The sequence below is a fragment of the Pristiophorus japonicus genome, chromosome 3 (genome assembly GCF_044704955.1).
Source record: "Pristiophorus japonicus isolate sPriJap1 chromosome 3, sPriJap1.hap1, whole genome shotgun sequence".
Classification (NCBI taxonomy): Eukaryota; Metazoa; Chordata; class Chondrichthyes; family Pristiophoridae; genus Pristiophorus; species Pristiophorus japonicus.
In genome coordinates, this window is record NC_091979.1 from 243230867 (window position 1) to 243244097 (window position 13231).

General features: G+C 45.2%; 1 protein-coding gene across 1 annotated transcript in view; it reads right to left on the reverse strand.

Moving 5' to 3' along the window:
- Positions 1-9067, reverse strand: part of wbp1la (WW domain binding protein 1-like a) — a 120992-nt gene extending 111925 nt beyond the window's left edge. Inside the window, exon 1 of the mRNA XM_070876479.1 lies at positions 8911-9067. Within this exon, the coding sequence (XP_070732580.1) occupies positions 8911-9021 (111 nt within the window). The 5' untranslated portion in view covers positions 9022-9067. The remainder of the gene's footprint in view (positions 1-8910) is intronic.
- Between the last annotated feature and the right edge of the window lie 4164 nt (positions 9068-13231).

Consider the following 13231-nt stretch of genomic DNA (forward strand, 5'->3'; position numbering starts at 1 on the left):
GCCCGTGTGGTGGCTGGTGTGCAAGATGTAGTTTGGGACCTGGAATATTAGGTCCTTCATTGAAACACCTGTGAACTGATCCCTTTTTGGCGTGGAAGCAAGTCATCCTCGTTTCAAGGGACCGCCTATGATGATGCAGGTCTAGGACTAAGTTGGGTGGCAGTGTGAGCTGTGAGGAGGATGCTATGAGGCTGCAGAGTGACTTGGATAGGTTAGGTGAGTGGGCAAATGCACGGCAGATGAAGTATAATGTGGATAAATGTGAGGTCATCCACTCTGGTGGTAAAAACAGAGAGACAGACTATTATCTGAATAGTGACAGATTAGGAAAAGGGGAGGTACAACGAGACCTGGGTGTCATGGTACATCAGTCATTGAAGGTTGGTATGCAGGTACAGCAGGCGGTTAAGAAAGCAAATGGCATGTTGGCCTTCATAGCGAGGGGATTTGAGTACAGGGGCAGGGAGGTGTTACTACAGTTGTACAGGGCCTTGGTGAGGCCACACCTGGAGTATTGTGTACAGTTTTGGTCTCCTAACTTGAGGAAGGACATTCTTGCTATTGAGGGAGTGCAGCGAAGGTTCACCAGACTGATTCCCGGGATGGCGGGACTGACATATCGAGAAAGACTGGATCAACTGGGATTGTATTCACTGGAGTTCAGAAGAATGAGAGGGGATCTCATAGAAACGTTTAAAATTCTGATGGGTTTAGACAGGTTAGATGCAGAAAGAATGTTCTCAATGTTGGGTAAGTCCAGAACCAGGGGTCACAGTCTAAGGATAAGGGATAAGCAATTTAGGACTGAGATGAGAAGAAACTTCTTCACCCAGAGAGTTGTTGAGGTCAATTCACTAAATATATTCAAAAAGGAGTTCGATGTAGTCCTTACTGCTAGGGGGATCAAGGGGTATGGCGAGAAAGTAGGAATGGGGTACTGAAGTTGCATGTTCAACCATGAACTCATTGAATGGCGGTGCAGACTCAAAGGGCCAAATGGCCTACTCCTGCACCTACTTTCTATGTTTCTATGTATTCAAGGGCAGGCCCGTGGACCGTATTTATCTGAAGGATCAGCTCAGCTGTAATGTCCAGACTGATTCTCAAGCCCTTGGGATAGATGGCAAGATGGATTGCTATTGGACAGCAAAAGGTAGATGTACATGGTGAGGTGTCAGAGTGGAAATTGGCTCCAGTGGAGTCCCTCAGGGGTGAGTGTTGGAAGTGGTCGCTGTTGATAATTTTTATGAATGACTTGGAAATGGATGGAATACTGCGCAAGGTGTTTAATTTTGCTAATTACATTAATTAAGGGGGCAGTAGCCCATCATACTAACCAACATTCAATAGTCCAAAGGGCCCTCAACGGGAGAGGTCAATGCATGTGGTATTCAACACGGCCAAGTATAAAATTACGATTAATTGCAAACGACAATGTGGACCACACTATACATGCTTGAGCCAACAGAATAGGAAAGTTGTCTAAGGTTTTGGTGGATAGATTGATAAATCATTGGTTCAATTTTCACTCGCGGTCAAGAAAACAAATCAAATGTCTGAATGGATGGGTTTTTTTTATTTATTCGTTCACAGGATGTGGGCGTTGCCAGAAAGACCAGCATTTATTGCCTATCCCAAACGGCCCTTGAGAGGGTGGTGATGAGCTGCCATTTCAGAGGGCAGTTAAGAGTCAATCACATTACTGTGGGTCTGGAATCACCTGCCAGACAAGGTAAGGACGGCAGATGTGCTTCCCTAAAGGACATTGGTTTTTACAACAATCCTGTAGTTTCATGGTCACCATTGGCTTTTTATTTCCAGATTTATTTAATTGACTAACTGAATTTAAATTCCCCAGTTGCAACTGCAGACTGAAACTAGGATTTTGCTGGGGGTCTTCCTCGATACTGAGGAACTGCCTATGATGATGGGGTCAAGTACTACCACACAGTGCAGTGAAGCCACTCACTAAACCATCAGGCCAGCACTGTTGGAAAAGCAGGGAGTTCTCAGTGTCGTGCCTACACTTTTTTCACCTAACCAGTACCGCCTAAAAAAAAATGAACTGCTCATTCAAATCATTGTTGTTTGTGTAACCAGACTGCATGCAAATCAGCTGACATGTTTGCCTACACAACAGAGACTGCACTTCAACGTAATTCCTTTTATGTCGAGCATTTTGCGACGCTTGTGACACGTGATGAAGCACGATACAGAATCTCACAGCCCAGAACCCTTGGCCATTCGGTCCATCGTGCCTGTGCTGGCTCACTGAAAGAGCTATCCACTTCGTCCCAGTCCACTGCCCTTTTAAATATTCACCCCCTTGCCTTTAAAAAGAACTATTACAGATTCCACCTCAATCATTCCATGTTGTAAAAAACCCTCTTCATTCAAATCTTTCCCTGATCATCACCTTCCATTTGTCGATGGTCTAAAGTTATGTTACTGACTCACCAACTAGTTTAAATAATTGTCCCCTGGTTACCTTATCCACATTCCCACCCCACAGAATTTTGAACACTTCAATTTCCTATGTTACAACAGTGACTACACTCCAAAAGTACTTCATTGGCAGTAAAGCACTTCGAAACGTCCGACGGCCGTGAAAGACACTATATAAATCCAAGTCCTTCTTTCTTTCATTCAATCAGCTCTCCTCCTGTTCCAGTGAAAACCTCCCCAATTTTTCTATCCTTTCCTCATCAGTAAAGCCTCTCGTATCGACATTATCTCCGTAAACAACTTCTTGTACCCTCTCCGTGGTTTTGACAGCCTTCCAAAATAAGCTGTGTGAAAACAGACACAAGGGCCTGGGATTTTCCACTTCTGCACTCCCCGACTGACATATTCTACCGATTGGGTAAAACAAGCTCAAGTTGGGCCCGTAGAAGCAGAAAATCCCAACCAATATTCTAACTGTAGACTAAACAACAACTTGTCTAGATTTAGCACTGCCCCTTTGCTTTTGCATTCTGTCTATTTATAAAGCCTTGGATCCCATACTTTTGAGTTTATTTTCTCTATTGCAACTTTTACTAGTTTGTCCCCTCAATTAAAAATGTTTCTAGATCTAAATCCAAAGTCTGTCTGCTCCTTTACGCCTTTTCAAGTTTTACCCTTTCATGTATATTTTCTCACCTTATTTTCCATCCTAAAATATATCATTTCATATTTCCCCACATTAAGTTTCATCCAACATCAATCCAGCTTGCGGTGGGTAATAACAGCGAACTGACAGCATTCGCTGTTATTATCCCTTTGAAACTGGCCGCAACTTCAGGATGTAGTGTATACGCATCTAAACACGGAAATCCCCGCGTTGCGGTCAGTCATTCACTGCTTCGTCATTGGCTGCACTATGCACCGCCACCCCCCACCTCCTCCTCCATAGTCGGCAATCAGAGAAATCAGGGAAACTGACGTAAACCTGGGCTCTTCCACGACTAGCCTCCCACAATCTACCCTACGTAAACTAGAGATGACCAAAAACTCGGCTGCCCATGTCCGACCTCTCACCAAGTCCTGCTCACCCATCACACCCGAGCTCGCTGACCTACATTGGCTCCACGGTTAAGCAACACCTCGATTTCAAAATTCTCATCCTTATTTTCAAATCCCTCCATGGCCTCGCCCCCCTCCCTAACTCTGTAATCTCCTCCGGCCCCACAACACCCCCCCCCCCTCCCCCGAGATGCCTGCACTCCTCTAATTCTGCCCTTGAGCATCCCTGATTATAATCGTTCAACCATTGGTGGCCGTGCCTTCTGTTGCCTAGGCCCCAAGCTCTGGAACTCCCTGCCGAAACCTCTCCGCCTCTCTACTTCTCTTTCCTCCTCCAAGATGCTCCTTAATCTTTGATCAAGCTTTTGGTCACCTGCGCTAATTTCTCCTTATGCAGCTCGGTGTCAAATTGTTTTATCTCATAACACTCCTGTGAAGCACCTTGGGACGTTTCACTATGTTAAAGGCGCTATATAAATACAAGTTGTTGTTGTTGTCATTGTAATGTCGCTGTTCAATAACCCATTAAAAGTTAGGCCCTTTTGGATTGGGTGTAACTGGGGTTTAAACAACGTACTAACTGCTAAACAAGCATTTTGGCCCTGAAAAACCCATTTTAATTTTGTGCAGGGTCAAATATATCCATTTTAATAAAAAAATTAAATTAAGAAACTTTAATGTTTGTTCATCTTTTTTTTAAGGTTTTCCTTTTCCCCACACAATAGCCCCAATCTTTGTTCTGCTCTCTCAACATTTTTTTTTTAAAGTTAGAATTTTAGGAGCTTACCCACTTCCTGGTTTGCTGCCTGTGAGAATTCTGTGTTTTGATTGGCTGCTTAGACAGCCTGTCGTCGTCACAGCAGCTCTTCCCTGGGAAGCCCAGTAACTTCCATTGATTTAAACTACACATTGGAAAACCTGAAATTCTCACCACAGGGATAGCGAGATCTTTGTCTGAAGCTTACTTTGGGGCCAGCAGTGAACATCTTTGCTTTGCCACTGAACACAAATTCTGGGCCAATCTGTCCACTGACATGGATCTGTCCGATCTACTAACCTGTCTAGGTCCACCTGATGTCACTGACAGTCCTCCAGGCAGTTAACCACATTCCCTATTGTACTGTTCTCTGCAAGAGTTGATATTGTACTCTTGTATGAGTGCAGACCACACACGTACTGCAAACAGCAAACATCCTGATACTCACCCCCACCCTCCCCCGGGGACACCATTGTTTACAACCCTCTCCTACTAAAATTATCCCTTAACTGTTAATCACTGGTTATCTCATTGCTGTTTGTGGGACCTTGCTGTGCGCAAATTGGCTGCTGCGTTTCCTTACAATACTGTGAAGCATTTTGGGACATTATGTTCTTTACCCAACTTCCTATCCATGGTGCCTGGTTTCCTTGAATACCGTGTGCCTTAATTTTTAAACAGCAGCAACATATCAAACACCTTTTGAAAATCCATATACACAGCACCGATCAATCTATTCTATTACCTTCCTCAAAGAACGATATTACATTTGTTAAACAGGAGTCAAAAGCAAGGAGGTTATGATGAACATTTATAAAACACTGGTTCGGCATCAACTGGAGTGTTGTGTCCAATTCTGGACACCACACTTTAGGAAGGATGTGAAGGCCTTAAAGAGGGTGCAGAAAAGACTTACAAGAATGGTTTCAAGGATGAGGGACTTCAGTTATGTGGATTGACTGGAGAAGTTGGAATTGTTCTCCTTATATCAGAGAAGGTTGAGAGGAGATTTGATAGAGGTGTTCAAAATCATGAGGGGTCTAGACAGAGTAGATAGAGAGAAACTGTTCCCCATTGGTGGAAGGGTCGAGAACCAGAGGACACAGATTTGAGGTAATTGGCAGAAGAACCAAAGGCGACATGAGGAAAAACTTTTTTACGCAGCGAGTGGTTAGGATCTGGAACTCACTGCCTGAAAAGGTGGTGGAGGCAGATTCAATTGTGGCTTTCAAAGGGGAGTTGGTTAAGTGCTTCAAAGAAAAAATTTACAGGGCGATGGGGGAAAGGGTGGGGTGAGTCGGACTTGCTGAAGTGCTCTTGCCGAGAGCTGGCATGGGCTTGATGGGCCGAATGGTCTCCTTCTGTGCTGTAACCATTCTATGACTTGCCTTTTCACATTTGCTGCTGGCTAACTCATGTCTTTCAGTACTACCTCCTTATCTACATGCATCCTATCTAATTGTTCCATATTCTCTTTGTACCTTTTCGATTGCATCAGTACACTTCTGTGAGCATTTTCATAGCTTGAAGGCCATTTCATGACAAACACATCATTGCAGAATAACTATGCTTATTTTCCCTTGTAAATGTAATTGTTGCTTTATTAGCCCACTGCTAGTCTATTATTATGGCTCCTATAAGGAAAACGAAGGTAGTCCTATTTATTTACTAAGGTCTTACCAAGCATCTATCACAACAGGGTCCACAATGGTCAAGAACAGATGGTATAATTGTTGTTATATTAAATTAAAAAAAACACATTAGTGGAGCACGTTTTTGTCAAGCGCGTTCTTGTACTTTATAATATCACCTGGAACTCCTCAATCCATTACTATCCAGTAATTATTCCCTCGTGTATAGGAGCACAGGAATTGCTGGATGTAAAGTGACCAAGGTCCATCGAGTTCGCCTTCTGCCAACCTGGCAGTCACACGATCGGTGATTGGAGCATGGGCAGATACAGCAGGAGCGGCGAGAGACTGTAGAGGGACGTGATCGGGGCCAGGGGCAGCATGGGCCAGCCCACACTGCGATGTGTGCGCGCATTAGGTCTGTGCAGCAGAGCTGGTCTCCACTCGTCTTAGTTAATCCTTGCCACTGGACCAAGACCTAGCTCTGTCAAGCCCGTGTGGTGGTTGGTGTGTAACGGCCACCACAAGTTAAAAAAATCCATGCACAGGTATCTTCCACCCTGCAAGATTTAGTTCAGGTCCTTCATTGAAACACCTGTGAACTCATCCTTCATGCGGAGAGCAAGTCATCCGCGTTTCAAGGGACTGCCTATGATGATGTTGAGTCACACAATCCAACGATAATGGAGTTGTTGATTAATCACAGCGATCAATCTCTATCAATTAATCTACAACAGACCCAGACATGAGGCGAGAAAACTGTCCCCCCTCCCCCTGGTGGGGAGCTTTGGGAACCATCGGTCCAAAGTCTCCTGTTCCTCCCAAGCATTGCTACATTTACCACACATCGTGCCTCGAATGACTCATATACTGCGTCCCAAAATGCTATTTTCTGAAATAAATTTTCAATCATGTTATTTCCCAGTCATCAACTGTTGCATGGCTCAAACTTTCAACAACTTTCTTAATCATAGAAATGACAGTCGAGCAGGCTGCCATTTGGCCCATCACACGTGCTAGCCCTTCAATTCAGCTGTCCACTCCAATCCCATTCCCCTGTTCTTTCCCCGTATCATTTTATAGAATCACAATCACCAATCCTTTTGGTGTGGATGAGCAGTAAGCACCACAAATCTCAATAACTGTACTCTGCCTCAACTCCCCCAACAAAACAAAACACCAGGTGTGAAAGAGAAGTTACAAAAGATACTGAAAGGACTTCAGGGGCTGTAACCTACAACTCATGCAGCTCAAAAGATAAGTCAGAATGCCTGAGCTTTGCTCTCATCTGAATCCACCAGATAAGGTTACAATATTACAGTCAGGTATCCATTATTCTGTGTCGTATTCTGGAACTTCTAGTCATCAACAGCTTATATCACAATCGCTAATCCTTGGACATAGAAACTAGCAGCAGTTGGCTAACATCTGCCATAACTTTCCATAGGAATAGGACCCAAACATTAAAATCTCCCCCCGCTCAAATCACCTCTGCATAGTGGACATTTCTAAGACACTCACAGCTCAGGGTATGCCATAATGTGATTATTTTATAAATTCTTCCAACTATAATTCTCAACGTATAAACTGATGCTATGCCATCCATTGTTACTTTAGTCCATTTAATATTTTTACTTAGAAAAAAATAACTTGTATTTCATCATCGAATCACTCATCATGGAAGCAGGCCATTCAGCCCAATGTATCTATGCCAAATCTTTGAAGAGCTATCCAATTAGTCCCACTCCCCATCTCTTTATTTGTACAGTACCTGTCCACATCGCTCCAAAACATCTCAAAATACTTCTTTAAAGTGCAGTAACTTGTAGAGGAAAATGCAGCAGCCATTTTGCACACAGCAAGATCTCACAAAGAGCAAATGAGATGAACGCCAGTTAACTGTTTTTCATGTTCGCATGAAGGAGAGAAATGTCAGCTCTGGTTCACTTGGTTACACACTTGCCTCCGAGTCAGAAGGTTGTGGGCTCAAGTCCCACTCCAGAGACTCGAGCACAAAACTCAAGGCTGATACTCCAGTGCAGTACTGAGGAAGCGCTGCACTGTCGGAGGTGCCATCTTTCAGATGAGACCTTAAACCAAGGCCCCATCTGCTCTTTCAGGTGGATGTAAAAGATCCCATGGCACGATTTCAAAACGAGCAGGGGAGTTATACCCGGTGTCCTGGGCCAATATTTATCCCTCGACCAACACAACAAAAACAAATTATCTGGTCATTATCACATTGTTGTTTGTGAGAGCTTGCTTGTGCATAAATTGGCTGCCACGTTTCCTACATTACAACAGTGACCACACTCAAAAAAGTCCTTAATTGGCTATAAAGTGCTTTGGGGCGTCTGGTGGTCAAGAAAGGCGCTATATAAATGCAAGTCTTTCTTTTAGGTGAACTGCAAGTGCACCTGAACCACTAGAACTGGTGGGGGGCTCAATTTAACACTTCATCCAAAACTCAGCCTCCCCTGACACAGTGCACCCCACCATCAGGCTCACCCCTGGGGGTGGGGGGCAGCCCGGATCAAGCCCCCTTTTCAGAGTGTGGGGTTGAGAAGGTTCTGAAGTCAGGCATGCTCACCAATTGACCCAAACAGCCAAACCAAGCCCAGAACAAAAAAAAAACAAACACAGAGACAGTCTCACAACACTGCAACTTATGAAAAAAGGAAAATGAAAGCTTAGTGAAAAGCACCGCCACATCAGGGTTGAAATGTGTCACATCATAAAACATGTCAACCACCCACAGCAAAAGTACTAAAAAGGAAACTCTTAACATATAAATGTTTTAAAAATATAGATTTTGATGCAACACTTCAAAATAAAAACCAGCAGTAGCCCTGACGCCTGTGAGGAATAAAAATGTAACAAATGTTGATGTAACCAAGGCCTGAAGTGGCTACAATGTAGCGACTGAGTATCGAGCAGCTGAAAAGGGGGATTTTTTTGGTGTGTGTGTGTTTAAATGGAAAACATATTTAAAAGGCCAGGGCTTTTGTTTCCGCTTACCTGGGCTTCCACCCCGGCCAGCCTGACAGGGAAGATGTGAGGCAGCAAGATGAGCATTTTCACCAGTACCTTGCCCATGTCCTTCCTGAGCGCGGTGGCCGCCAGCTCCATGCCCGCCCGCCCGCTGCCTCCCCGGCTCCGGGGGAGACTTCCAACACTCGCCGCCCGACCCGCGGCCGCCCTCCCCCCGCGAGTCCCGCCCTCCTCTCTCCCTCAGCCACCCCTGATTGGCCTGCCGCCCCCGCCCCCACCCCCGTTTGAAACTTTCCTCGCTCGCCATTGGCCGGCACGGCGTGTCGCTCACGCTGCCAGCGGGGAAGCGCTGGCGTTTGCACAGGGCGGGGAAAGCGAGCGGAGATTCCTTGTTTGTTCGCACCGAAAGCGATCGCTTGACGATTGTTTTTTTTCCCCTTCTGCGCTGCTAATACCTGCAAGTGTCGATATGAAACCTGTGCAATTTGATTTTTGAAGGTTCATTTGAAAAAAAATTCGAACAACAACAACTTTGTATTTATACAGCGCCTTTAACGCTATCTAAATCCTCTCGTGGGATTGTGAGGCTGAAGGAGATTACAGAGATAGGGAGGGGCGAGATGAGGTGAGCGGAGGCCATGGAGGGATTTGAAAACAAGGGTGAAAATTTTGACATCAAGGCGTTGTTCAACTGGGAGCCAATGTCGTTCAGTGAGCACAGGTGGTGATGGGTGAGCGGCACTTGGTGCGAGTTAGGACACGGGCTGCTGAGTTTTGGATGACCTCAAGTTTACGTAGGGTAGAATGGGGGAGGCCACCTCGAGCATGCAGAAATCAAGCGCAAGCAGCGGAAAGACTGTGCAGCAAACCAGTCCCACCCACCCTTTCCCTCAACGACTATCTGTCCCACCTGTGACAGGGATTATGGTTCTCGTATTGGTCTGTTCAGCCAGCTGAGGACTCATTTTTAAGAGTGGAAGCAAGTCTTCCTCGATTCCGAGGGACTGCCTATAATAATGATGATGATGACGATTAATGTCCCAAGGTGCTTGGCAGCAGTGATATAAGACAGCACAGTCGTCCTGGTTAACCCTTGCCACTGGATAAAGGCCTAGCTCTGTCAAGCCCGTGTGGTGGCTGGTGTGCAACGGTCATCCCACGTTAAAAAAATCCACACACAGGCATCTTCCACCCCCTCAATTGGCGTTCAGGACTGGAACATCGGGTCCTTCGTTGAAACATCTGTGAACTCGTGGAAGCAAGTCATCCTCGTTCGAGGGACCGCCTATGATGATGATTTAAAACAAACTTAATAAATTTGACACTGAGCTGCATAAGAAGAAATTACAGTAGATGATCAAAAGCTTGGTCAAAGAGGAAGGTTTTAACAAAGAAAGACTTGGATTTATATAGCGCCTTTCACGACCTCCGGACGTCTCAACGCGCTTTACAGCCAATTAAGTACTTTTGGAGTGTAGTCACTGTTGTAATTTAAGGAGCGTCTTGAAGGAGGAAAGAGAGGTGAAGAGGTTTAGGGAGGGAGTTCCAGAGTTTAGGGCCCAGGCAGCTGAAGGCACGGCCACCGATGGTTGAGTGATTATAATTAGGGATGGTCAAGAGGGCAGAGTTTCAGGAACGCAGACAAATCGTAGAGTTGTGAGGCTGAAGGAGATTACAGAGATAGGGAGAGGAGAGGCCATGGGGGGGATTTGTAAACAAGGATGAGATTTTCCGAAATTGAGACATTGCTTAACCGGGAGCCAATGTAGGTCAGCGAGCACAGGGGTGATGGGTGATTGGGACTTGGTACGAGTTAGGACACGGACTGCCAAGTTTTGGATGACTTCAAGTTTACGTAGGGTAGAATGTGGGAATCGAGCCAGGAGTGCGTTGGAGTAGTCGAGTCTAGAGATTACAAAGTCATGGATGAGGGCTTTAGCAACAGATGAGCTGAGGCAGGGTCGGAGGCGGGCAATGTTACAGAGGTGGAAATAGTCGGTTTTAGTTATGCAACAGATATGTGGCCGAAAGCTCAGGGTCAAATCATGGTCCTAATCATGCTTTCTCCCATGCACCGCCCTCCCCACCCCCGCTCAATGCATCTTATTTGTAACGCATGTTGTAGTTAGGTCCCCTTCGAAATGTTAGCCTAGCCTGGCTTTCAGATGCTGTCATTTCCAGTTTTATTGCAATATTATCCTTGCAATAATTATCGAGTTGAAGAATCTCTAGTCTATCCAAGGGATTTCAGTTATGTGGATAAACTGGGTTGTTCTCAGAGCGGAGAAGGTTGAGAGGAGATTTGATAGAGGTATTCAAAATCATGAGGGGTCTAGACAGAGTAGATGGAGAGAAACTGTTTCCATTGGCAGAAGGGTCGAGAACCAGAGGACACAGCTTTAAGGTGTTTGGCAAAAGAACCGAAAAACTTTTTTACGCAGCGAGTGATTAGGATCTGGAATGCGCCGCCTGAAAGGGTGGTGGAGGCAGACTCAATCATGGCTTTCAAAGGTGAATTGGATAAGTACCTGAAGGAAATAAAATTGCAGGGCTATGGACAAAGGGCAGGGGAGTCGGACTAGCTGAAGTGCTCTTGCAGAGAGCCAGCACGGGCTCGATGGGCCGAATGGCCGCCTTCTGTGCTGTAACCATTCTATGATTCTAAAACTACATTCTTTCAGAGTGAAAATCCACTAGTGTCTGAATTAGATTAGTAACTTTCCATTTATATCATATATTTTGGGACCTTCTATTACATTAGAGACGCCATATAAATGCAAGTTGTTGTTGTTGGTATCTGGCAAAGTCGCAGCACTAAAATGCTGAGAGAGTCAGGTATTACCTGCACTTTATATTTTTAGTCCCAATTTCCACCATTTATATTTTTTTGTATCCATCTGTAGAATCATACAGCACAGAAGGAGGCCATTCGGCCCCATCATGCCTGAGCCGGCTCTTTGAAACATAGAAATATAGAAACATAGAAAGTAGGTGCAGGAGTAGGCCATTCGGCCCTTCGAGCCTGCACCGCCATTCAATGAGTTCATGGCTGAACATGCAACTTCAGTACCCCATTCCTGCTTTCTCGCCATACCTCTTGATCCCTCTAGTAGTAAGGACTACATCTAACTCCTTTTTGAATATATTTAGTGAATTGGCCTCAACAACTTCCTGTGGTAGAGAATTCCACAGGTTCACCACTCTCTGGGTGAAGAAGTTTCTCCTCATCTCGGTCCTAAATGGCTTCCCCCTTATCCTTGGACTGTGATCCCTGGTTCTGGACTCCCCCAACATTGGAAACATTCTTCCTGCATCGAACCTGTCTAAACCCGTCAGAATTTTAAACGTTTCTATGAAATCCCGTCTCATTCTTCTGAACTCCAGTGAATACAAGCCCGGTTGATCCAGACTTTCTTGATAGGTCAGTCCCGCCATCCCGGGAATCACTGCACTCCCTCAATAAAAGAATGTCCTTCCTCAAGTTCGGAGACCAAAACTGTACACAATACTCCAGGTGTGACCTCACCAAGGCCCTGTACAACTGTAGCAACACCTCCCTGCCCCTGTACTCAAATCCCCTCGCTATGAAGGCCAACATGCCATTTGCTTTCTTAACCGCCTGCTGTACCTGCATGCCGACCTTCAATGACTGATGTACCATGACACCCAGGTCTCGTTGCACCTCTCCTTTTCCTAATCTGACACCATTCAGATAATAGTCTGTCTCTCTGTTTTTACCACCAAAGTGGATAACCTCACATTTATCCACATTATACTTCATCTGCCATGCATTTGCCCACTCAACCTAACCTATCCAAGTCACTCTGCAGCCTCATAGCATCCTCCTCGCAGCTCACACTGCCACCCAACTTAGTGTCATCCGTAAATTTGGAGATACTATATTTAATCCCCTCGTCTAAATCATTAATGTACAATGTAAACAGCTAGGGCCCCAGCACAGAACCTTGCGGTACCCCACTAGTCACTGCCTGCCATTCTGAAAAGTACCCATTTATTCCTACTCTTTGCTTCCTGTCTGCCAACCAGTTTTCAATCCACGTCAGCACATAACCCCCAATCCCATGTGCTTTAACTTTGCACACTAATCTCTTGTGTGGGACTTTGTCGAAAGCCTTCTGAAAGTCCAAATACACATCAACTGGTTCTCCCTTGTCCACTCTACTGGAAACATCCTCAAAAAGTTCCAGAAGATTTGTCAAGCATGATTTCCCTTTCACAAATCCATGTTGACTTGGACCTATCATGTCACCTCTTTCCAAATGCGCTGATAAGACATCCTTAATAATTGATTCCATCAATTTCCCCACGACTGATGTCAGGCTGACTG